Below are 26,279 nucleotides of genomic sequence, written 5' to 3'. Positions count from 1 at the left end.
CTGGCCTCTAGTTGGTAGAGGTCAGGGATGCTACTAAATACACTATAATGCACAGGGCAGCCCATGCCTAGGAATTACCCAGCCCCGAGTGTCAGTGGTGCTGAGGGCGAGAACCCCATGCAGAAGCTCAGGACAGGAGCAAGCCAGATTCCCGGGGGGCTTTTGGGCTGAGGAACCAGCCATCACCTCCACTGCCTTGGAAGTGAGCAGCCCAAGTGTAGAGAGGACCAAGCATGAGGCTCCCCCTTTCCTTGGTCCCCCGAGGCTCCTGTATCTAGAGGGGCCTTGGACAGGCCACGCTGGGAGAACAGCCTCTCTCCCCGCAGTCCCCCAGGAACAGGACAGGCGATGTGGCCACCAGCTTGGGCAGGTGACGTGGTCCTAAGGGGCGATGGTTATCAAGCCTGCCAGCCATGGCCAAGGGGGTGCCGTGTCAGGGGTCAGGGATGCAGAGGCACTGGAGGTGCTCCCAGGGGACCAGGTGAGCAGGGCACCCAAACTGGTGGAAGGAGCGTGAGGCAGGGGGAGCCTCAGGGAAGGGGCTGGCGCGGTTCCCACCCGACCTTCTGGAGAGTGAGAGGAACAGATGCGCTGACTGTCAGATGAAATGCTCCTGGCACTTTGGGAAATTGCAGAATTAACAAAAGGACGGTTGCTTTCAGGGGACACGAGCGGGGGCGCAGTGTGTACAGCTGGGACGGTCTCTGGGGACTCCCTTTCCTTGAAGGGCGAGGAGCAGGGGTCCTCCTGCCTGGCCCCTGGGCTGACTATGGGGCCTGGGGGTAGAACGGGGTCAGGTTAGAGTCAGGGCCAGGCCAGGCTGTGCAGAGCGTGGAGTCTGGTAAGTGGCAGGGCTGTCGGGAGGTCATCTCATCCATCCTCCTGCCTCTGGGTCCAGCCCCAGCAGATGGCTTCTTGCCGGCTGAGGGTCCAGGCAGAGGGACCCTCAGCAGGAATGAGAATTCACCAGCTGCTCTTTGCAAAGCCCCAGAAGCGGCAGCCAGCTCTCTCAGACGCTGCACAGACAAAGAGGCCTGGGTCCGAGGACTTGCGGGAGCCTGCACCTTCTCCTGTGGAGGGCGGGCAGTGGGAGTGGCCGGAGCTGGGACCTCCTGTGTGGCTGGCGGTAACTAAGGGAGGTTCCAGGTAGAGCCAGCTAGAGGCGGGAGGATTGGGCTCCATGCCCCTAATGCCTATTAAAAGACTAGGAAAAGAGGACAATCAGCAATTTCCCAAGTGGGGGCGGGGGGGAGGGTTTTAATTGCAACGGAGAGCTAATTGACCCGAAGAAAACTCTTCCTAACACCGAGGTGTGGGAGGTAGGTGAGTGACAGAGAAGCAGTGGATCTCTCCCAGGTGCCAGGGACCTGCCTGCCTGGTCCGGTGGTCAAGGCTGACCAAGGCTCTCCCAGCCAGCTGGCCCTGGGGCACAGCTTTGTCCTTAGGGCCAGGGCCAGGCCAGGCTGTGCAGAGCGTGGAGTCTGGTAAGTGGCAGGGCACTCTGCTTCCTTGCCCCTGGCATCGGGGGAATTGGAGCCAGGGGTGCTCTGGAGGTCCCTGGGCACTTGCCAGAGAGTCCCCCAAAGGAAAAGGCCACCTCATCCATCGGCAAGTGCCCTGGCCATCCGCCGAAGGCCATCCTGTGATTGGTAGGGCTAGCAGGGCCAGAGGGGCCGCAGATAGAAGCGAGGGGTCATGCCTCTCATTTGCTGGAGCGCCATCCTTCTTCCTGTCAAAAATCTCTCCAGGGGCCAGCCAACCAACAGATGCGCCCGGAGGAGGGGGCGATGGGCCTTTCCCCCTTGGCCGGCCATCCCTGGCTTCTTCCCCTTTCCAGTCTCCCTGGGGCCCTGCCGATTGTTAGCTGACGCCCCAGGGGACAGACTTCAGATGAAGGGAAGCGGGTGTGTGTTTTGTTTTCTGGGGGGGAAGTCTCTGAACCAAGAACCTATTTGGCTAATGAAGTCATAATTACTCCGGGCTCACTAATAGGATGAAAGCCGGGGCCTCCTCTAAAAGCCACTGATGGACCCTGGAGAGCGTGCCTGACAGCTCCGAGGAAGGCTGGGGCTTCGGAAATGGAAGGGGCGGATGTCAGGCTCGAGGAGAGGGGCCCAGGGGCTCCACCCTCCTCTGGGGTCTGCCTGCTCGTGGAAACTAAAGTTATACCTACAGAGACTTCAGTGTAGGATCGGATGAGATTGCTGAGAATTCCCATATTACCTCTTCCAACCCCAGCACAGCTCCCAGTGTCTGCTCCAGTGGGAGGCTGCAGGGCCCCAGAGTCTAGGGCAGCTGGAAATCCCGAACTATTCCTATCGGGCTCAGAATGAGTATATTTGTACGTTTGTGTATTTTTGTTGTTGTTATTAATCCTCACCCGAGGATATTTTTCCATGGATTTTTAGGGAAAGTGGAAGAGAGGGGAAGACATCGATTGGTTGCCTCCTGCACAAGCTCTGACCAGGGCCTGGGGCCGGGGAAGAGTCTGCAACCAAGGTATGTGCCCTTGACCGGAATTTAACCCGGGACCCTTTGGTCTGCAGGCCGACGCTCTATCCACTGAACCAAACCGGCTAGGGCTGTGTATTTTTTTAATAAATAAAACAAAATCATTGTTTATCTGAAATTTACCTGTATTCCATCTGCCAACCTACTTCCGAATAACAGGAAGTAAATGCTTCTCAGGACCCTTCCATCTTTTCTTTGGGTGATGTCTAGGCAAAGGGATGGGGGGGCTTGATGACATCACAGTGAGGGTGGGGGACAGCTTGTCTCCACATTTAGTCTCTGCTGGCTCCTGGGGACCTCTGGCTGAGGTGGGCTTATCTTGTAGCCGATGCGTGTGGGTTTGTGTTTTTTGATCCACTGATGAACTTGTGATCATTTTCTTGGCTTGGGTTGTGCAGGGACAGCTCTGAGAATCTGGCTGTCACCCTCTGATGACGGGCTCCCCTTCCTGGTGCTGCTCGGGGCCCAGTAGCATCCTCCCTCCTGCCCCAGCCAGGGGACCACGTGGGGCGCGTCACTGTGTCCCGTCCCTGCAGCTGGGGTGAGGAACGCTCTGTGCTGGACAATCATATTTTTCTGATGAGATCAGTGGTGAACATAACAAATAGGGCAGGGGCAGCAGCACGAACGGTGCCAGGGACATAGGGGAGGAACTGAATTGTCTGGCTTCAGGGCGAGAGCTGGAGGGGCAGCTTTCTCCCAGACAGAAGTGCTGGCAGAGGCCACTGCCCCTTTGCCCAGCATCCCCCACAGTGTGGCAGGCTGGCGTCGTATCTGAGTCTCCATCAACCTCAAGTTTGTGCATTTCCCCCCCTAGAAAAACTCTCTGCCATTTCAGATTCAGTCCAGTTGGCCATCCTTTGAAATGTGGCCATAATTGGAAATTCTTTCCCAAGGAGGCATTAGCTAATGAGGAAGGGGAGGGGGGTGTACTCGCTGTGTGCGGGGCAGTTTTGGAGGCAGCGTTAGGTAACACGGGGAAACAATAGAATGAGGGGTGGACCAGGGCTCGCCCCAGTCCTGGCGTCCGTGCCTCTGAGCCGGGGCACATAACTGAGGGCTTCTCTGAGGGCCCTGCTGACCACACTGCCCCATGGCCTGAGGCACGTCCAGTCCAGCCTGTGTCCCCTGCCTGCAGTTAGCCGGCGGCCTCTACGGCCCAGCCACACCAGGGCACTGCCCTGCGGGAAACTCGGGAGGGAGGCCCGGGCTGTTCAGGAGGAAGGAACAGCCTTTTTGCTTGGTTTTAGCTCCTCTGGACCTCAGAGCTGCCTGCGTGGAAGATGGGCTACTCCCCTTCCCGGGGAGAGGCGGGGTCCGTCTTGAGAATCTCCTGCCGTGGTTTCTCTCCTGTGTTTAAGTGGGAGAGCCGGCTCCTACATCTCAGGGAAGATGACCGCAGGGAGGTTACGACCCCTAACGGTTCCATGTGGACCAGAGCTGTGAGAGCTCGCAGAGGGGACCCGCGTGCCGTGGTGAAAGCAGAGGCGGTAGCGTCAGACAGCCCTGGCAGCTAGTTCTGGCTTTGTCACTTACTTTGGGAAATTACTCAGCCATTTGGAGCCACGGTTTCCTCCTGGGCAGCAGGAGGTAGAGCTACCTGACTCCAAGGGCAGATGTGAGGGTTCAAGGAGATAATTTGCATAAAGTGCACATCACTCTTCCTCACACAGTCAGCAAGCGCCAACGTCATGAGTTCCCCTTTTCCCTTCAGTCATTAAATGTGTCGCGACACACATGCCATCTGGTGCCTCTTGCCTCTTCGCCGTCAGTCCCTGCCAGACCCGTGGTCTGGGAAAGTCAGTCTCTCCCACCATTTTTGCTAATTCCGGGGGGCTTGCTCTCTGACCCCCACATTCTCCTGTGGTCTCTGCCTCACCCTGCATCAAGTTGGATGGAGGCTCCCCTGACTCTGTTAGTTTGTATAAAGCATCCACGCACAGGAGGCGAATCCACCCATTGGGTAGACTTGACTGACAACTTGGGGGGCACAGGGAAGGCTTTCACCCCAGAGTGCCCAGCGTTCTCACTGTGTCTCTCTAACCAAGTGGCCCTCAAACGCGGGCCTGCAGCAGGATCACCTGGAGGGCGGGTGAAACCATAGCTTCCAGTTCCCCACACAGTCGATCAGGGCGGGGCCTGGCAGGTGCATTTCTGTAAGTTCCAGGTGATTCTGTGCTGTGGGTCTAAGGACCATACTTGGAGAACCACAGCTCTAATCCCTGCCAGTCTCTGCTCCTCGTCTGCCTCTGGAGTTGCAAAATCTGCCCCCTCCCCTCATTATATAGGACTCTCTCCTGCTGCTTATCTGCAAACTCCCTGCCCAGATCAATCCCTGAACCCTCTATTTTATAGTATTCAGCCCTGTTAGAGGGTATTGTGATTTTATATATATATATATATATATATATATATATATATATATATATATATATATGGTAATTTTGTCGGTTTCAGAGCTAAATACTCCCCTGCCCTCCAGCCACACAGCTCAGCCTGTGAGGCTGAGGGTCTGAATTCTAGTTCCCACTGAGTGTGGATAAGGTGAGATCCTACTGAACCCAAGCCAGGGCTGAGAGGGTTTGTGGACCCTACAAGGCTGCTTCCTGGTCTACACAAAGCCCGGCTTCTCTGCTGTGGGGTCTGGGGTTAATCAGCACCAAGTTCTAGGGCGGGGCTGGGGGCCAGGCTGTTGGGCCGCAGCTGTGGCTCCAAATTGCTCTGAGGCCCATTGCCTGGTCCACGCTCCAGAGGAACCGACATCAAACAAATGGGCTCTGATGCATTAAGTGGCGAGGGGGAGGCTGACATGGGCCCCCTCGCCTCCCTCCACCTAATAGGGTTGAGCAGCAGAGGCTGTCTTGATGAGCGGGGCTATAATGAATTCCCCGATTCCAGACCTTTGTGGGCAGCTGAGCGAGAGCGGGTACAGCCTTCACTCTTAATAAAGATGGGAAGATGGACCGTCCCCTCCCACTGGGCTGGTTAATCCAGCTCTGAGCTGGAGATTAGCATTTCTAATGGGCCGGGAGGCGCAGCATCCAGGAGACAGGGATGCGAGATGACAGATATTCTGGGGGTCCCCTGGGCGCTGAGAGGCAGGGCTTTGTTTGGCCTCAGTTGAATTGAGGTTGGCTTTCTTCAAATAAGCTCACTTGTCTCTTTACTTCTGTCCTCCTGAGTGGAGGCTCCTGCTCTGAAGTTGGGCCAGTGGACCACCCCCACCCCTGTAATGTCATATCCAAGTCCAATCTCCAAATATCCAATATCCAAAGAGGATGACACAAACATCTTGAATCCACCCAGCCACTTCTTTCAAAGGAACAGCTGTCTCATTCATTCACTCATTCACTCATTCACTCATGTTGTTCTTGCTTTGTGCCAGGCACTGGCCTGTGGACAGAGATGTTAAAAAATGGTCTCTTGTAATGAGACAGGCATGCATCTCCTAAGCTCTAAGGGACCCCATGAGACCTGCCACCAGGGCAGCAATGGGCAGCGGCGGTTTGTCCCAGACAAACCCCCTGAACCTGTCCCCAAGGCCCCCCTTTCTCTGACGTCTCGGTGAGCAAAGCAGCCCAGCCCAGGCTCACTTCCCCAGCCCGTCCTTGCGGCACTGCCCCAGCTTTAGTCAGCATCCTCTAAAATTCACCTGGACACGTGTTCTGAAATGTTTCCTTCCTGCACGAAGTCAAGAACCCAGACACTACCGCTGGCCCTCGGCTGACCTGCTCAGGGCCCGGCGCCCTTCCGGAAACGATATTAAGATGCTCAGACAATAGTGAGAGAAATGAGTGATAGGTGTTCTGGGGCAGAGCGAGGGGATGTAAACCAGACCTAGCAGGTGTGTGTGTGTCCTTGTGCGAGCCCTACCAGGTATCGGGGAAGGCTTTCCGGATAGTGTCACCTGAGCTAGTTGTTAGGAATGGGCGACCCAGCACAGAGGCCACAGCCTGCCTGCAAGGAGCCCGGGAGAGATGATCTGTAAGGAGAAAAGGGTTGGAGGGATTGGAATGAGAAAGAGGAACAGCCTGCCATCGTTGTGGCAAAGTCCGGTCTCCAGTGACCATGCATTATCCAGAGGAACACGGGTATGGAAGGTCAAGAGGAAGCTGTGCCAAGCAGACCCACCTTTGGGTCACAGTCCATTTGTTGAGCCCATGGATTGAGCCTTTTGTCCCAGACATTACAACATCGCCTTTGCTTGCTTGACGGTCTCCCGTAGCCGTCTGAGCTTCCCGAGAACTGGACCTCTGTCCAACTTACCTGACGTCACTAATTGGCAGAGGAGGTCATTCATCGGTGCTTTTGAGCTGAATTAAATAGCCGAAGCTGAGAAGTATAAGAAATCATTGCATATGAGCAGGAGCTGGAAATAGCTTAGGATGGTTAGAATTTGAGATATATGTGAGTGGGGAAAAGGAGGTTTCAGAGATGAGGGTCAGATCATGAAAGGTCTAAGACGCCAAACGAAGGAGCTTACAGCTTACTCTATTGCAGCAAGCTGGAGATATTGTAGCAAACTTGCAGGTTTCAAGTAAAGGAGTGATACCTCAGATGTGTGTTTTAGAAGATCCTGTTGGCTGCAGTTACAAGGGGGAGGAGGCCACATAGGAGGCCAGGAGATTGTCGGTTTAGGACAAGGGCTTGGAGTAATGGTGGCACATGAGTGCAAATGGACAAATTCAGAGACAGTGAACTTGAGAGTGGTGAGAAAGGGTCTTTCTCATATTCCAAGGAGTGAATAGGGAGACTTAGGGGTGTTGGGTGACATACCCAAAGAGTTATCCAACGATTCAGGAAGAGTCAGACCTGGACATAAGGTCTTATTTTTTTTTCCTTCTGTTTTTGTTTTGTTAATCCTCACCTGAGGATATTTTGTCATTGCTTTTCAGAGAGAGTGGAAGTGGAAGGGATAGGGAAGGAGAGAGAGAGGAGGAAGTGGAGGAAGAAGAGAGAGAGAGAGAGAAACATGGATGTAAGAGAGACTCATCAACTGGTTGCCTGCCCTGACGGGGGGCAGGGAGCACACCCACAACCCAAGCACATGCTCTTGACTGGTTATCAAACCCTCGACCCTTCAGTGTGTGGGCCGACACTCTAACCACTGAGCACACAGGCCAGGGCCATAAGGTCTTATTTTAATGAAACAATAAGTCCTCCCATCAATGCCCTGTTCTGAGGATTTAAAAGTTATTTTTGTCTTTATTGTTGAAAGTCTTACCGATGCCCCCTTTGTGTTTTATCTTCTTTGACTCCCTGAACCCGCCCCTCCCACCCTTCACCACATTGTTGTCTGTGTCCACGGGCTATGCATGTAAGTTCCCCGGTTATCTCTCTGTTCTGAGGAATTCTGAAGGGAAAGTAAACAGGTGGCAGTTTTTTATCCAGGAGAGTTGGGTCTGCATTTTCAGGGAAATCCTTTTGCCCCTTCCTCCCCAATACTGCCTGTAAACAATGATCTCTCCCCCTGAGCAGAACCACCTCCCAGCCCTAACCACTCGCTCGCCCCACATCTCTCTGAGGACAGGGAGGCCGTGGAAAGGGAGGCAGTCACATTGTCTAGGGCCCCTCGCCGTGCATCCTGCCTGGGTGATGCTCTTTGGCCACTCCTCAGTGAGAATTCGCACACGACGGGCTCCCAGCCTTCCAGGCAGAGACGTAGTGAAAGGTGAGCAGGGCCCCTCAGCCACCAGCCTCTTTCCCCCCTTTTCTATTTGCTTGTTGATCGAGATTCTTTTGAGTCTATTGAGAGGGGATTGGCCTGTTTTAAGCTATTGTACGTACGCCATGAGCATCTGTAGATGCAAGTGGCGGACCTTCCCCACACGCCACTCGTGGCTATAAAAAAACAAATGTTTCCCCTCAGTGGCAGCCCTGACCAACTTTGAAATCATTTTTTCGTGAGAAGTTTCAGCTGAAAATATTCAAAAACACCCGAATTGTAACATATTTAGTTTTATAATATTCACTGCGAATTGATTTTTTAAATTAAATTCAAAATATCGTGGCGTGTGGGGATGGTTCCCGTTTTGGACGCGGGGCAGTTAACTGGTTAAGCAGTTTTAATTACTCAGCGATATTGAAATGCTGTCTGTGCCCGGCTCAGTGCGGGGCATATGCTGGCGTTCTCCCAGCTGCGGGCAGGGGTGCAGGAGGAGGGGCGGCTTTGCGCGATTCTCTCCTCCAGCCCCCCACACGGCGCCTCCTCCCCGGTGCCTGCGCGCATGTGCAGTCCTATTGAGTCCGTGTCTCCATGCCAGACACACCGGTCCCTCTGCTTAGAACAAACTGCGCCAAGGTTCTTGGATAAGACCCAGTTCAAGGTGGGGCTGGGGTCACAGAATTCCAGACAGCGCCCACGAGAAACCCTCCGATCTATTCCTATGCTCAGCCCCCTGACATCCCCTCCCACCCGCGAAGGAAAACGAACTCATGGCGGCCAGGGTCCGTTTTGAACAACTTTTATTATATGTTTAGTGTTCTCTATACAAAAGAAATCAGTTTTTTTACAGTGATTCAAAAAAAACTCTGATAATTTGGCCTTTTCGTTGCTCATGCAGTCAGTTTATAAGTCCGTGTATTAGACGGTCCTCCGTGGCCCAGGCGTCTTCCCTGCTCAAGGCCGTGCGTGACACCCTCGGTCGCATCTGTCGCTGACAGGGTGGGTTAATGCAAAGTAACTCACAGAAAGGAGAGAACACGATGTCAGAGGGGTTAAAACAAGGTCTGCCGCGGCGAGTTAAATATTTAACCCAGGGAAAAAAGACCAGACAGTTGGTGGGCGTGTGCGTGTGAGGAGGGATGGAGACATCGGGGAACATTTTCCCGCCCAAAGGAACGGACTGGGAGGGTCCGGCGCGGGTCGGGTCGGGTCGGGGGTGGGACCAGGACAGAAGGCGGCCACATCCCTGGCGACGGATGCTCAGCTCAGAGGGGTGTGAGGTTGGCAAAGAGCTGGAAGCCGGGTGGAGGGACAACACTGACTGGAGATGTTGCATTTGAGGATCAGAAAAGAAGAGTGGGGCGGGGTCATCTGACCTGCATCATTTTTGGGGGGAGAAAAGAGAGTGCACAAAATTCTGGATTCCTTTTCCCAGATTTTTGTGTTTATTGCTTCGCTGAAATCTTCACATGTGCTGCAGCCCAGCCCACCCCAGGTGGCAGAGCGTCCCAGGGCCCCGCTGCCCCGTGGCACCTCGAGGCCAAGGGTGGGGTGGACACAGCCCTTTACACCCTCACTTCCGAGGGACACAGCGTGCTGGGGGTCGATGTGCTACGAGCAAGAGGCAAGTCTGGGCTTCACAGTGACAAACGCCAGTCACCTCGTCACCCTTCTCCCAGCCTGGGTCTGCCCTCCACACCACAGGCTGGCTCACACTGACTGGTCTTGGACTCAGAAAGACCCTTTGTGTCTTTCCCTGTGGGGGATGTGGGAGAAGTGGAGAGGGGTACAGAGGGTGACCAGCAGGGCGGAGCTAAGTAACACCGCTGCTTCCAAGGAGGCAGCTGGGGGAGCTGCAAGAACACTGGACAGGGAGCCCGAGGGCCCGAGCTCAAGCCCTGACCGCACCTTGATTACTGGCTGTGTGGTCCTGCGCAAACCCCTTCCCCTCCCCGGGAGTTAGTGTCCTTGTCTGTACGCTGAGTCATTTCAATGAGATCAGCTCTGATGCCCTCACACTCAGAGATCCGAGTCCCATCCTGCACTGGATGCCGTTGCACCTATTTCGTGTCCACCCTTATTCCAAAACACATTTAATACTAATTTACTGGCGGAGGGGCACTGGTTTGGGGTGTGTCTTGAGACACTGGTTGGTGGGGGCTGTGGCTTCCCTGGAGGGTCGTCGCCTCTCTCTCGGATCCACCTCTGACCCTGTCTCAGGAAAGCCTGCTTGTGAGGGGAGGGGATGGGAGAGGGGGGGAGGGAGCTGCTGCTCTGATGTGGGCTGTGCAGGCTGCGGGCGGCCCAGGAGCTGGGCTCTGCCCAGGACACTGAGTTTCCTGTCATTTCAAGCTGTTTCACTTGTTTGACTCTGATTAAAAAACAAAACAAAACCCAGACACTCCTGCATGCTACTCCTAAGTCACCGTGCGAAGCTCAGCCAGAATCTGTGGGGCGTTTTCTTTCGAGTGGACCTGACAGTGTTGGGCAGGGCCCCCTGGATTAGTGGTCACGGTGTCACGAGGGGGGAGTGCTCTGTGCCCATATTTCAGGCACTTGCCACCCTCCCCCCCGAGAGGTGGTTCCCTGGCACCAGCCCCTGCTGGCCGAGAGCCCAAGGAACCTCACCTCTTCAGTGTGAGGGAAGCAGCCTCGCAAAGACAGGCAACAGCAGATCCAGTCCCCACCCTGCCAGTCACGCTGTTTGCGACCTCTGTGACTTGGCTCTGACCTTGCGAAGGGCTCCCGGTGCCTTAAAGGGCCACTGTCTGTGCTGTGCCTGGGGCAGGCTCGCTCTCCTTTGCATCAGACATGTTCTGGCTTGGTTTTGCCCGCTGCAGTGGCCCAGAGGGGCCCGCCCTGCACAGCTTTCCTTCTGCCCCAAATCGCACACTGCACCCCACATAGCCCTTCACAGCTCACGCAGGACTGGGGGTGGACCCCGCCTCTCCGAGACATCGTTCTTCTCGAGGAGCTGCCGGCCATATGGCCTCGGTCTGCAGCGTGTCCATGTGAGGGCGCGCCCCTGTGAGGGTGCTGGGTGGGGGTGGGGAGCAGTCCCTTAGCTGGGAAGCCCACAGATACGCCTGGGTCTGTTTCCACCCCTTTGCTAAGGCCAACTGCTCAGGGAAACGATGAAACTAGTTGCCAGGCAGCAGACACCCTCGCAGGGCGAGCCGTGTGGGCACCGGCTGCCGCTCAGGCGGGTGGAACCTGCTCTGGACCTTGGGAGTGGACCCGATACGTCCAACCTCGCAGGCAAAGGCAGTGGACAAGGCAAGGAGCCAGTCTGGTTGTCCCTTTGGCTTAAACTCAGCCCTCCCCTCAAAAGCCAGGCAAGAAAGAACCGGTCCCATTCTCCAGGAGCCAGGCAAGGTGGGGGGCAGCTGTCCCCTGGCCCTACAGCAGATGGTCCCCCGACACTGGCCTCCTTGCTCCCCAGGTGGGCCCATGTCCGCCTGTAGGGAGAGGTGTTCACCGGGGGACTGACGAGGGGAGACCGAGGCACCAATACACTTGCCCAAGGGGCAGAGCTCAGGAGGCAGGCTGCTCCTCAGCTGCCCCGGGGGTTTGATGCCCTGTCTTGCCCAGCCTTGCAGACCAAGTTCTCTCTCTAAAGCTTCTCCCTTCAAGCCTGGGCCATTGGCAGCTCACACGCTCAGAGGGCTCCCAAGCAATGCCATTCTGTCCCAAGCTAGGCCGGGAGTGGGGGCAGCTGTCCCCTGGCCCTACGGCAGGATGCTCACCGGACACTGGCCGGCAACCCTGAGAAGGCAGGGGCCACACCTGACTTCACCACAGTATTCACGGCTCAGAGCCCAGCTCATAGTCGATGTTCAAGAGGATATGCTGAACCCTAACCGGTTTGGCTCAGTGGATAGAGCATCAACCTGCGGACTGAAGGGTCCCAGGTTCGATTCTGGTCAAGGGCATGTACCTTGGTTGCGGGCACATCCCCAGTAGGGGGTCTGCAGGAGGCAGCTGATCGATGTTTCACTCTCATCGATGTTTCTAACTCTCTAGCCCTCTCCCTTCCTCTCTGTAAAAAGTCAATAAAATATATTTTAAAAAAGAAAAGGATATGCTGAGCCCTGGCCAGTGTGGCTCAGTTGGTTGAGCGCTGTCCCATGCACCGAGAGTGGCCGGTTTGATTCCCGGTCAGGGCACATGCCCAGGTTGTAGGCTAGATCTCCAGTGGGGGGTGTGCAGGAGGCAGCTGATTGATGGATCTCTCTCTCTCGTCCTCTCTCAAAGTCAATAAAAACATAAAAGAGTATATGCAGAGCCATCATCGCAGCACAGGCAATAAACTTGTAGTCACTGCGAGGTGACCTACACTTCTCCCCACTCCGGGCCCCCCAGCCAGCCAGGCCGAAGCACCAATGGTATCGCCCTCTCCCGGCATGGTGGTTGGGTGTTTTGGGGTGACTGTTTGAGAGCCCTGGCTGGCAGGGAGTGGGGACAATACTTTTCTCCTGCTGAGCTGGGTGGATTCTGGCACGGAGCCATGAAAAATGGACTTTCTTCTCCCTGGAAGGGCTGCCTTCCTAACTTTAACCCTAGCCCTAACCCTAACCCACATCTCTCTCTAAGCACCTGCCACCTGTGCTTGGGGAAAACTTGGTTCTCCAGGCCCAGGTTTGCTCTTGCTGCCGTGATGGCATGGTGGTGTGGGCGAGGGGGAGTACACAGCCGAGCGGGGTGTAAACGAGGAGAGAAGACAGGCTGAGGAACCACTGCCCCCCAAGACCCAGGGGTAGCGGGGGCCCTTCTGTGGCCATCAGCTGAGCAGCAGCCTTTGTAGAAGCAGGGAGATGGGCCCGGTGACTTCCCACAGTCCTGCTTGCCCTAGGAGCCCATTTTCGGTGCCGTCAGTTCATTAGCGTGTGTGGTGCAATATGGACGCAGGGCCTGAGACACTATCTTGCTCAGACACAGTGTTTTCTGAAAAGGCCGGTCCTTTCATTCAGGCCACAGGCACTCTTCCCCGGCACTTCCTGCAGGGCCCGGGGTCCAGGCTGCAGGAATACCCGGCTGTGTCCAGGCAGGTGTCAGAGGGAAGCCAGGGGAGGGGGCCCCTGAGCTCACTCCCCAGCCCCCTGCTATTCACCCTGTTCCGGTCGCCAAGAGAGAGCTGCAAACCTGCCCGTGATTCCCAGGTTCAAACAAACAACTGGCCCAGCTCTGGGCTATGGTTTCTTACCTGCAGACAGAGTGCGTGTCTGTGGGCCTGACCTCCACTGACGGGTCACTAAGGGATGCAGGCACAGCTAATACCTTTGCGGCGTATACACGTGGCAAATGCTGCTTCAATAAAGTCTCTGAAGGGCACAGCCCTGTTCCTGCCCAGGTCCCTGGCCAGCAGCTGGAGGCTCAACTCAGAGGCTGTGTCTGCGGCAGGTGGCCCATCACAGGGTCAGCGTCCCCCTCCTGAACCCGACGTGAGCTGTAGCGACAGCTCAAGATTCCTCTCAGGCTCAAGCTCTCTCTCCTCTGAGACCAGGTACCTTTGGTTTCGAGAGCGGGTTAGTGGGGTGGACGAAGGCGGTGCCTTCGGCCTACGAGCACTGCAGGCAGGTCTGCGAAGGTCCCCTCTGGGCCACAGCTCGCCGGGCACGTGTGAAGTGGTTGCTTCTGGGTCTGCTGTGATGCTTGCATAGGCCGCCTGCTCTCCAGACAGGCCCTGCTGGAGGCTTGCGGCTTGCAGGGAGGGCTGGCGCCCGGGGCTGCAGGGACACGGGAGAGTTGCGTAAGGCATACGAAGAGAGGCGCGCCGAGTCCTCCAGGCCAGGCTTCATAGCACGGCTCGGGTGCTGTCCCCGCAGGGCCCATAGGGAAGGACACCCCGTCTGCACAGTTGCAATGTTACAGAGAACCGACCGAAGGGATGACACCTGCAGAGGTGAAGGGGAGCAGTGCTTTACACCCCCAGACACACCAGCCAAGCTTCCGCACCACAAGGCCCCATCTCCTGGAGGGCACGGCGCAGACCCTGGCCAGGTGGGGGGCACCCTCTCCTCTGGGATACAGTGGGCGTGGCCCTCACGTCTAGTCCTGGGTGTCCCTGATGGGGAGGAAGGAGTCCAAACCCAGTCTTGTTCTCCTCTCTCGAGGTGAGCACAGCTCCCCAGGGACCGGGTTCCTGCTTTTCTGCTGCTTGAGGTCCCCAGTCACTGGAGTTGGAACTTTCCATCAGGACCCGCTCCTGCTCCTCACACTCCTCCACCAGTCAGTGCGGCTCTTGTCCCGGACACTCTGGAGGATCGGGCAGGGTCACAGGGAGGAGCAAGAGGTAGCCCACTTCCCAGCTGAGCCAGAGCCAGAGCCAGAGCCAGGCAAGAAGCCCTGTCCGCCCTCTCCCTGCCTAAAATACTGTCATTTTTCCGGAAAGGAGCCAAGCCCAGCTCAGCAACAGACAAGGCCGAGGCAATGGGTTGCGGGCAGGGGGAGGCATACGGCGAGAAAGGCATCCTTCGAAATCACTGGCCCCACGCGGTTGAATACTGCAGCTTTTCTGTATGTTCTTTTATGGACCAAAGTTTTTTTTACCCATCGTTGCAGTTTTTTGGGGGAGGGGGGAAGAGGTGGGGGGAGAGAGAATCCACCTATTCTTTCTCTTCCCAGGGATACTTCAGAAGGAAGGGAAAGTGGAGACATTGGGTCTGAAGGGGAAGATGGACAAAGCAAAACAAAGGCAATGACAAGTACCAGAACCGACAGGAAGTGGTGAGTGTATGCTGAGGTCAAGGGCAGGCAGTGCCGGGGGAAGGCTCAGGGCGGCTGTGAGGCTGAGCAGGGGCCCGGGTGCCCTCCAGCTGAGCTCGGCCATGGCTCGGGCTCTCCCCCACCGATGGCACCTGGTGTGTGGGTCATGGGGAGGAGCTTATGGTTGGCTGGGTGGTCAGTGGTCCTCACAGCTTGGCAGGCCCCCACGCTGTACCCTGTCCATGAAGGTGGCGGTGGCTGGGTCGCCCCCGCGCCTCTCTCCCCACTTGGAAAGCAGTGGCTGCGCCTGGGCCCCGCTAGGCCAGAGAGTAGATGGCGTTGACGGGCGACGTGGCCTCCGAGCTCTCGTTGCCTTCGGTCTCCTCCTTGTCCTTTTTGACCGTGTACTGGCCGATGAAGGAGCCGTCCTCGTTGAACTGCCCCTCGCCGCCCTCGCCATAGTCCACCAGGCTGTCGTCACTCTCCTGCTGCTTGATGGTGCCGTCCAGCGACGTCTGGCTCCCCTGCAGCGGCTTGTTGTCCTCGTCACTGGCCGGAGAGAGACAGGGAATCAGAGCTGGCCCGGCCCTGTGCTGCCCACACCTGGGGCGGGGCAGGGCTGGCCTCTTGCCACGCACAGGCACGATGGACTACACAGCTCCGAGGGGACAGGTCCTCAGGGACCAGCCCGTCCAGCCCTCCCCGTCCAGCCAGTTCTACAGACGGGAAACTATGACCCGGAGGCCACACAGCTTCTCCAAGTGGGGGGGAAAGTGGTGCAGAGCCGGGACAGGAGCCCACACTTGACTCCTGGGCTGGGGTCCTCTCCATGGGGCTGGGCCACTCTCTGGGGTGGGAGGGAGCAGGCACAGCCAGCTGCTGGGAGACCAGGCGGATGGGAGTCAGGATGGGTCAGCCCTTCAATTAGCCTCTCCATCAAGAGGGGTTGGACTTGTTTTACTCTTGATTTGTGACTTCGGTTTTTTATTACCATTAAACTTTTTTATTGATTGATTTGAGAGAGAGAGAGAGAGAGAGAGAGAGAGAGAGAGAGAGAGAGGTTTGTTGTTCCACTTATTTATGCATTTCATTGGCTGACGCTTGTATGTGCCCCGAGTGGGGATGGAACCCGCAATCTTGGCAAATCAGGATGATGCTAACCAACTGAGCTATCCGGCCAGGGCTGACGAGTGGCTTAGTCTGAAAAGGCTCTGCCCTTGACAGAAAACCAGGGTCAGGCCTTAAAGAAACAAACCTTGGCCCTGCCCCTCCCCTTCTCAGCCCAGGTGTTGTTTCTCTCAGCAGCTGTCTCTCTCTCATTTATCTACAAACAGATGCTGTTGCTTCAGGCCTAGCAAGTGAAAGAGGGTGTGACATGCAGATAACAGGTGAGACCAGAAACGGCTCGAAGGCATCCTGTAGCTCCCTGAGGCCCCTCTTGTGCAGGGAGGGCTGGGAGGCTGGTGGTGAGGGTGGCAGCTGCCCGCTGTGCCTGTGGTCCCCCAGCAGGTGAGGCACCCGAGTGGGCCAGCATCTGCTCAGGCACCACATCCCGTCTCCCGGCTGGGAAACTGCCCTTTAGGCTCTGAGGGTGGCTGGGTGCTGCTGGCTGCGCTTCAGAGGGGAACCGGCTCCCTGGCAGGAGGCAGTGGGACCAGCCATGAGGATTTGTGTCCCTGTAGGCGGGACGATAGCGGTGCCAGGTGGTCTGAGCAGACACACACCGTCCCCTCCGCAGTCCCCAGGCCACACTCAATACTCCTTCCTGGGTGTGAGGGAAACAGGCAGAGTGGCCGTTATCTTGGGGAGTGTGTGTGGGAAACAGGCAGAGTGGCCGTTATCTTGGGGAGTGTGGTCTGGCCTCTCACAGCAGTGCTGGGCAAAGGCAGCTGTCAGGGGAAGGCACGAGTGAGAGTGGAGGTGCTGGGCATTAGCAAATGGGAGGCTATCAGCCCACTCTCCCCACGCTATGAGTGATGGAGCGATCGCGGCCCCATTCATAGTTACTGCGTTCTGAGGCCGTGCTGTGGGAGAGGGGCCGAGTGAGCGAAGTGGAGCTCACCTTTTGAGACCTAGCAGAGTTTTTAAAAACTTGAAGATCTACATTGGTTTTATTAAGCGATTTGTAAATTGGGCTGCACCTCGTCTAGCAGCTAGATTCTAGTTACCAGGCCCCTTACGCCGCCTGCCAGGCCCTTTCACATGCATTCCCTCCCCAGAGCCCGCCCCCCACCCGCAGAAACATGAGTGTGTTTGTGACTTGAGGGCATTCCAGGCCCCGAGGTAAATGCGACCCCTGGACCGGAAAGGGATGCCCTCTCGGTGCGAGGAAGGGAGGACCCAGGTCTGGAAGGGACACACCTCTCGAAGGGAAGATGAGAGAAGCCAGGATGACTGGGGACCCTGCTCCAGCCTCCTGTCAGCCTACCTTCCAAGAAGTCTCCGAGGGCAGGTAGACAGACAAGGGGCGGGGGGGACTGGGGGTAGGCAGGAGCCCCAGCGAGAGGTGCTCTCCTTGCCCCAGGCCTGTGCGCCTAGAAACTTGTCTTTTCCTCTGATGTCTTCATTTCAGCCCTTTCCCAGTTTAGGGCTCTTGGACTCATCCCAGTAGGGGCTCTAGGATGAATGCTGCAGACCTCACCCCCTCCCCAGCAAAAACTGAGGCGGGGGGTGTGCACATGGGGGTGCATGGTCCGTGCATGCGTATCCAACCTCAGTGCTGGCGGGGCAGGAGTGGGTGGGGAGGAGGCAGGGGTTTTGTCCACCAGCTTTGGTGTCCAGGGGAGGAGCGGAGCCTGTGCAAACAGCTTCTCCCAGCACAGGCTGTCTGGTCCGGTGTTTGAGGGCCTCACCCCTCCTCGGTGGCCCCACTGAGGGTCTGGGGGCGAGAACGCCCCACAGCCTTGGGACCTGATGACCAGGGAACAGCTTATGGAGGAGCTGGGCCCCACCAGGGTCCTGAGGACCGTCGGGAGGGGCCTCGCCTGCCTGCCCTGCGGGAGGCTTACGGGAGGTTGGCTGGACGTGGTCCTTAAGCCGCCAGACAGGCTCCAGTGTGGGCAGTGAGTCTGCTGCCCATTGATCTGCTCTGCTTGCCAGGCTGCGGATGGGCAGGGTGGCGGAGGCCCAGGAAGGGATAAGGAGGTCAGAGGAGGACAGGGATGACGTGGCCCCGGAGAGTGACTGGGTGGGGCGGGGAAGGAGGGCTCTGAGGAGAGCATTTCCTCCCACCCCACTTGGTCTTGGAATGACCCACCACACACTGTTCCTCAACTCAAAATGCACTCGCCGTCAAAACAGGCAGACTGCCCCTCTGCTAAGCCGAATACGAAGGCCGGTCCAGACCTGAGAAGGAGCATGGGGACGGACAACGGCCGTAGCTGGGAGCTGGGCCCCTGGCCTCCCAGCTCTGCCACTGGCTCACTAAGTGGCGAATGTGAGTCTTGGGCAGGTCGTCGCTCAGTGTGGGCCCCAGTCCTCTCAGTTGGGACAGTCGCTGACCCTGATGCTTCTCTAAGGCCTATTTCAGCCTAAAGCCCAGAGATCTTGTTCAAGTTCCTGAGGAAAAGGCTAGGACACCCCCCTGCACTACCACCATGCCCTTTACCCCTCACCTAGCCCACCCTTTAGGACAATCCAGCTTCCCCGGGACAGTATCTTCAGGTTGGAATGGGGTGTAGGCAGAGAGGAAGCGGAGAGCCCGGCTCACTTCATAGCAAAGAGGACCCAGCGCTTGTTTTCAGAGAAAAAAGCCGGGAACACGTGTAAACAGCCCGAGCCATCTCAGCTGCGCAGCCGAACGAGAAAAGGCCGCGCACGTGCGTCGGGCAGTGTGGGGGCAGCCATGTTCGGCACAATCAGGACGAGCAGGTGCTGCCGGAGACGGAGGTGCCCGTCCAATGGTCGATGGGGGAGGACCTCAGCACAGTGGCCCGTCAGCCACGCCAGCTGCTGAGGGCAGGGCCCTGCTCAGGGCAGCGAGGACAGCCACCCGACAGGGGGCACCGCGTGCCTACCTACCGGAGCCAAGGAGACCACCCACCTGTAGTCGAAGGAGCCATCCTCTTCTTTGGGGTCCTCGGGGCCAAGGGGAACATCCTTCTTTTCTCGCACTTGGCCAGTAAGAGAAGCAAAGACAGGCGTGAGGACTGAGTGTGTCTCTCCCTGCAGGGCCCTGACCACAGAGCCAGGAGACACCCCCTTTGGGGCCCCCATTCTCCCCCTCGACAGGGCACCGGCGATGCCTCCCTTGTTCTTGCTTCCACATTGAATCAGCCGCCAAGTTGATTCTGTCTCCTCCTCCTCCTCACGGGCTTCCTTACATCTCCACCCACAGCTACTAGTAAATGCTCCTCCCCCCGGCCCCCCACACCCCTCCCCGAGGTCTTCCCTAAACACCAAAGGGGTGAAATCCTCTCTCTGGCACCTTCCTTACCCTGCTCTGTGTGTAGTTCTGTGTGTTTCCTATGCCTGTGACAGAACTGCCAGTTCTGCCCTCGAGGGCGGGGCACCCTGTGCTTCTCCAAAGCCGAGGCCTCAGGTGTTCGCGTGGCTCCCTCCCCCACCTCTGCGACTGGAAAGCATCCCCCAAGGCCCTGTCCTGTGCTCTTCCTTCCGTGCCCGCTGACATGTCCTTGACGGGGAGATGTCTTTCCTTCTAGAGTCCTTAGCACCCAGCAGGTCACGAAGGAATGACTTTATGTAGCCTTTTTGGGGTGTATAGAAGGATCATCACCTCCTTTTTAGGGGCGGAAAACAGGCGTTGAGAGGTGAAGGACACGTCACATAACAAATTGGCAACTGAGTCCAGAGTGAAGACGCGGGCCCAGGCGTCATGGCTCCTGGTGCCCTCAGCTTTCTAAGGGGCCCATTTCGTCTCCCTGAGGAGGTCTTCAGGGGGTCCAGTCCCATTTGGAACAGGGACGTGAACGCAGTCAGGCCGCCCACCTCCCGAGCTCTGGCTTTCTCTCTTACAGAAGAACAGTCCCAGCACAGCACTCAGCGTGAAAGAAACATCATTCACCGGAACAGGAATGAGGATTTCCTGCCCGCCCCTCACTTCAAGGAGAGGCACAGCCCTTCAGAGTCCCGGGGGCTGCGGGTAAGGGGGCCGGGGAAGAAGGAAGTGTCCGCTCTCTGAGTTTAGGTGGGTCCTGGAGGAGGATTCGGTCTCCAGGATGGAGATGAGCAGGCACTGGGAGCACGGGGTGTGTGTGGCCACCGGGGCTATGGGGGCAAGGGACAATTTCACTCTCAGGGCCACCCGTTACCCTGACTCCTGTCACCCTGCCCGATCCATCGCAGACGGGGCTGTGTTGCCGATCTGAAGACAATATTTCCAGAAACAAGAACGCCAGAGGTCCTTGTCCTCGACTGTCGTTAATCTGGGCTGGAGGACCTTGAGGCCCCCAGAAGAGAAATGCCCCCTGGGCCTCTCGGGAAGCCCAAAGCCCTTGAAGGGCCAGGAGGGACCCTGTCAGTGTGTCCTGCCCCTCAGCCTCGGCCTGCTCCTCACGGGGGAGCCGCTGTCCTGTTAGGGTGTCTGCAATGGTGTCCTCACCACACCGAGAGCCCAACGCCGCAGCCTCTCTCCCGGCCGTGCTGCTTCTGTCCAGACCCTCCTCGCTCCCCTCTCTGTCACGGTTGGAGCACATGCCTCCCCTCCTCCTTCTTGGACACAGGTTTCTAATGAGATTCGGTCTGAGAAAAGCCAATTTACCGAGCAGATGGATGGTGAGTCAAGGGAAGGAGGGTCATTCTTAACAGGGACCAGGGTTCCTCCCATGCCCTCTCTGGAGCTGCCTGGACGGCTCCATCCGTCCAATTCAAGCAACTTAATTACCTCAAGAGCTTTCTGGCAGGTCTAAGATGCATAGAACAGGCAAGAGGACTGTTTCTTGGCTAGGGTTAGGCTCACTGAGAACAGCGTCCCACCCCCCCACACACAGCCTACCTGGGTACTTGCCACCACGGCTCCTCTTGATGAAACAGACGATGAGCAGGGTCAGCACCAGGAGGGCGACGGCGCACATGAGCCCGATGAACCAGCCCTGGGTGACGACGTCAGGCTGGCTGTTGGTGTAAGCTGCGGGGAGGCCAGAAGCAAACACGTGAAGGACCTCGCATGGGAGAAGGTGAGGAGGGAGAGGCGAGGAAAGAGCTTCAGCTACTTCACAGGGATGCTAGTCCTAGAGCCTCAGGCTACCGGCTAGCAGCCCTCCGGCCCACACTATGCGATACCGAGACAAAGAAAAAATAGTTAAGGAGCCAAGGTCAAAAGGTTGGAAAAGAGGCCAAGGAAGGGGGTCAGGGAGCAGAATAAGCAGCAGAAGGCTGGCAGGCCCTTAGGAAGGGAGGTTCCCTAAGGACAAGGCATGGCACTTGTGCAAACCGCATGCTGGCCACAGCCCGGCGGGGGTTGCGGGGAGGCCAGGGGTAGGCCCGGACACGTCACAGAGGTACGAGTCCTATGAGTGAGCCTGGGGGGGAAAACGAAGCCTGGGTACCACTCATCAGGGAACAGGGCGTGGTCACGATGCAACCCCCTCTTATAAGAACACGGGCCCCGAGCAGCAGGTCCGGGCAGGGTGTAGTGCCGGGACACCCTTGCTTTCTCACGTCTCCCCAACTGGATTGCGTGCTCCCTGACAGCAAAGACAGTCCTGCATTGGTACCCCCGGTGGCTGGCGGCGAGGTTGGGGCCGTGCTTTTAGCACACTCCGAACCACTTCCACACGTGAAGACCGCCCCTCTACCCCCCTAGCTGTGACTTCCCCCTGCCTTCCCCTATGACAGGGAGCCCCCCTCTGTCCCTGCCTGGAATACGTAGAGACTGTCTCCAAGTGGACAGACTCCTGTGTGATTGCAGGCCCATGTGGGTGAGCCTGGAAGATAGGCGTTCAGGCATGTGATGGTGTCCGGAGGGCCCAATGGCTGCAGCTAGGGCTCAGGATGGGGTGCGGGTTGGGCAGGAGCCACTGGCCATTCTCCTTTCTATGGAATGGAGAGCAAAAGCGACACCTCCTGAGAGGCAGCCTACATGGACACCAAGATGCAGAGGAGAGGAAGCATCTGAGAGCCCGTGGAGTCAGAGCCCAGGTTCGGGGCCACCTGGGAGGAGCACAGGGAGCAGGGAGAGTGCTCCAAAGTCTATCAAGTGCTATTCTGTGCAGCAGGTACCTGGATGCAACTGCACCCTTTGTTCCTCGTGGGCTGAGAACTGTCTTCTCAGCACCGTGCCAAGGGCGTTGTACCGACAGAATCTCAATCAATGGTGAAGACCTACAATCAACTGCTGCCAGGCCCTCCGAGCCCTGGCTTCCCCGGGGGAGAAGCAGGTGAGTTCCGTCGAACATGGCTCATTAGCCTGACCTATGCACACTGTGGGGGAAACTCCCATCCCTGCTTCCACTCCTGTTCCTACAGGCCGACCCCACAGTGTCAGAGAGACCTTCCCCATGTCCCCATAGGGTCAAATCGCCTCCTGCTTAGCCTCCAATACGTCTCATTACTGGGGAAAGTCCTGACCCGTCAGATCCCATCGAGCTGGCCCTGGCCTCCTCTCTAGTCCTAGTTCCTACCATGCTGTCCTCACTCTATACTCCAGCCACACCAGGTTCTCTCATTCCTGCCCAGGGCCTTTGCTCTGTCTTCAGATCTCTCTGTGCCAATGTCATCTTCTCAGAAAGGCCTTCCTGCATCTTCCAGCTAAAGCAAGTCCCTCCGCCTAACCCAGGCACACGGAGAACTCTAACTTATCTTCTTCTTAGCACTTATAATAACCATTTGATAGTCACACACTTATCAGCAGGAGATACGTTCCAAGATCCCCAGTGGATGCCCGAAACGGTGGATAGTACCAAACCCTACGTTTTTCCCTATCTATACATCACCTGTGATAAAGCTTCATTTATAAATTATACATAATAAGACACTGACAACAACTAATGAATAGAACAATTGCAGCGTACTATAATAAAAGTTAAGTGAATGTGGTCTCTCTCAAAGTATCTTATTGCACTGCACTCACCTTTTCCATGATGGTGTGAGATGGTAAACGCCTCCCTAAGATGGAGGGGAGTGACTTAACATTAGGCTCTACTGACCTTCTGACAACAGGTTAGGAGGAGGGTCATCTACTTTGGGCGATCCTGGCGCATCGAGCCATGACAATGTGGATGGCGGGATGTCAGGAGCAGGCGTTGCCGATGGTTGGGGAAATGTAATAGTTCCAGATTGCAGTTGGCTTCAGGTAAGGGGGGGCCACTATATTACTATCACTCACGGTTTCCACTTGTAAGCACTTCCCGTGGGCTAAGCTCTAAGCACTTCCCCAGACACTCTCTGTTATAACCCTCGCAACAACCCCATAAAGTTGTTTGCATTATTATCCCTAATTATAGATGAGGACTGAGGCCCCGAGGTTAGTGATCTACTCAAGGTCACAGAGCCCCAGTAAGTGGTAGCATTGAGAAGTGACCCCAGTCTGTGCTCTTTCCCGCTCTAGTCCGTCCCCCAGAAGGTAAGCTCCTTGCAGAAGGGACTGTCGGGTCCAGTGCTGTCTCCCCAGTGCTAGGACAGAGCCGTACACACAGGAGGCACGCGATTCACCACCACTTCCTCTCCTCCATTCAGCCCACTCACCCTCTCTGGGCCTGATGGGGCCTCTGCTAACCTCAAACTCCTCTGTCCTTCCTTTTGCCACCCATTCCAGCACCAACCAGCATTATGCTGGTCTCCTTGGCCATTTCTGCATTTTTCTGCTCTTGCCATGCACCCTGCTGGAGGAAGAGGCAGACCCAGGCCCATCTCAGATTCACGGTGTCCTGTGTCAATGGGGCCTTCACTGCTGCCTGGCAATTCCCTTTACTCATCTCCCACTGCTCCTCCCAAACTGTTCCCCTGACATCACCCCCAACCCGGTCAGCTGACCCACTTACTCCACCCTGGAGGCCGGTGAAATCTCCGCCTCCACCACCGTCCCTTCTCCTGTGTCAGACAGGGCTTTCTCTCTTTCCTCTGGAGCTACTCCCCTCTCAGTGGTGGGACCCACGCCTCGCTTCCTTGGCAGCTCAATCCTGAAAGGATTGCTGAAAACTCTAACAGTTTCAATTTCCTCTTCATTGCTCTCTCTTCCCTTCTGCTGCTAAGTAAGTTGAAGCTTCCTGTATCTTAAAATAAAAACCCTTGAGGAGCCTGCCAAGCCTCTCAGCTCATGCACTGTCCTTTTATAGGTAAACTCAATCTTCCCTTGTCTCCAGTTCCTGCCAACCCGTTTCCCACCCCCAACAAGCCAACTCCAAGTCCCTCTATGCTGGTCGTTTCATCTACCACCGTGGAGTGGCTCTTCCCCAAACCTACCTCTGCATCCTCGACTCTCACCTTCGCTGGCAATCCTTCTATTCATCTCTCATTGTCCTTCCAGCCAGTTCCACCCCATAAGCCCAGCACTTCCTCCTAACAGCTCCTTAAATGGTCCATCTACTTGAAATTCAACGAGTCTCCTGCCCCTCCCTGCTCCTTGTTTCTGCCAGTGGCTTCACCATTCTCCCCCTCTCTAAGGGCTATCATTTCTCCTTCCGAAGTGTCTCTCACATTCCCCTCACTGCTCCATTCCAGAGGGTCCCCTCACCCTCTGCCTGTCAGTTCCCGAGGAGCCGGTCACCATTGTGTTGTGTGTTCCTAGGACACTCCCAGGAGGCCTGGCCTTCCAAGTGCTCCGGTCTCCCCACCCTGCCCAAGAGCATCTGCACTGCCACCCCTCCTGCTCTCCTTCGTTCTACCCTCCTCCCGGAACCTCCCATTCTTCCAGCTCTGAACTCCAATCTCTGAACTCCATTTACTTCGGGCAACGTAACATTTAACTGCCGTATTTCCTGGGTCCTGCTTTCCAATGATACTATGAAAAGTTTGGGAACAGGGGGGGTTCTTTGAGCCCCCTAGTACTTAGCATGATGCTGATCACATAACAAGTAGGCAGTGACTACTTATTGATTAATGACCAATTTAACCCTAATATGATATGATGAACGGCATTAGTTTTTGCCCTGATACCGCTAGGGGTCACAGGGATATTGGCTGGACCGTGAGCCACGCCTGGGCGCTGGATGAAGGACTCACTTCCGCCTGCGTTTGGATGAGGTCCCCACCTTCTGCAGGGAAGCTGGTTTGCATGTCTGCAGCGGCCTGTTTGCTTGTTTGGGTACATGCTGAGAGCCGTCTCTACAAGACCCCCTTTCCCTGGGGAGAAAAGTCACAATTCCAGGGAAAGTGGCCATAGGGCAGTGATGGCGAACCTTTTGAGCTCTGTGTGTCAGCATTTTGAAAAACCCTAACTTAACTCTGGAGCCGTGTCAGATATAAAATTTTTTTGATATTTGCAACTATAGTAAAACAAAGACTTATATTGTTGATATTTATTTTATATATTTAAATGCCATTTAACAAAGAAAAATCAACCAAAAAAAATGAGTTCGCATGTCACCTCTGACACGCGTGTCATAGGTTCGCCATCACTGCCATAGGGGCAATGTGGAAAGCAAATGCAGCTTTTCATTCCTGACTTCACCTTGCAAAGTTCAAATGTTACCTTTAGTCCTTACGAAAACGGTCAAAGAATTTTCTATGAAGTTTGGACACAGAAGGCTGTTCAAAACTAAGTGGGTTTTGTAACTATGTGTGGTGATAGACGTTAATTAAACATTGTGGTAGTCATTATGCAACGTATACATGTAACAGATCATTATGTTGTACACCTAAAACTAATCACAAGAAACTAGAAACACCAATCAGAAAGGATCTATGCACCCCTATGTTCATAACAGCACAATTCACCATAGCTAAGATTTGGAAACAGCCTAAGTGCCCATCAGCAGATGAGTGGATTAGAAAACTGTGGTACATCTACACAATGGAATACTATGCTGCAGTAAAAAGGAAGGAACTCCTACCATTTGCAACAGCATGGATGGACCTGGAGAGCATTATGCTAAGCGAAATAAGTCAGTCAGAGAAAGATAAATATCACATGATCTCACTCATGTGCGAATTATAATGAACAACATAAACTGATGAACAAAAACAGATCCAGAGACTGAGAAGCTTCGATCAGATGCTCAAACCTCAGAGGGAAGGTAGGGGAGGGTGGGGGTAAGGGAGAGAGATCAACCAAAAGACATGTATGCATGCATATAAGCCTAACCAATGGACACAGACACCAGGGGGGTGAGGGCATGAACGGGAGTGGGGTGGGGGGGAGGCATGGGGGGATAAGGACACATATGTCATACCTTAATCAATAAAAACAAAAAAACTAAGTAATCAATGTTATATGCCAGCAATATCTCCATTAAAAAAAAAACAACAAACCCAACCCAAGTGGGATCTGGGGTAAAGTGGG

The 26,279-nt window shown here is 55.9% G+C and overlaps 1 protein-coding gene across 14 annotated transcripts in view; it reads right to left on the bottom strand.

Annotated features, from left to right (window-relative positions):
* Positions 1-8,959: 8,959 nt before the first annotated feature.
* Positions 8,960-26,279, bottom strand: part of NFASC (neurofascin) — a 182,771-nt gene continuing 165,451 nt past the window's right edge. For all 14 annotated transcript variants that reach the window (XM_059675029.1, XM_059675033.1, XM_059675038.1 and 11 more), the window contains 3 exons: positions 20,835-20,966; positions 18,924-18,993; positions 8,960-15,430 (listed from right to left, as the gene is read on the bottom strand). In XM_059675029.1, coding sequence (XP_059531012.1) covers positions 15,199-15,430; positions 18,924-18,993; positions 20,835-20,966 — 434 coding nt within the window. In that variant the 3' untranslated portion in view covers positions 8,960-15,198. The remainder of the gene's footprint in view (positions 15,431-18,923; positions 18,994-20,834; positions 20,967-26,279) is intronic.

Source organism: Myotis daubentonii, chromosome 18 (genome assembly GCF_963259705.1).
Source record: "Myotis daubentonii chromosome 18, mMyoDau2.1, whole genome shotgun sequence".
Taxonomy (NCBI): domain Eukaryota; kingdom Metazoa; phylum Chordata; class Mammalia; order Chiroptera; family Vespertilionidae; genus Myotis; species Myotis daubentonii.
This window is presented reverse-complemented; position numbering and strand designations above follow the sequence as displayed.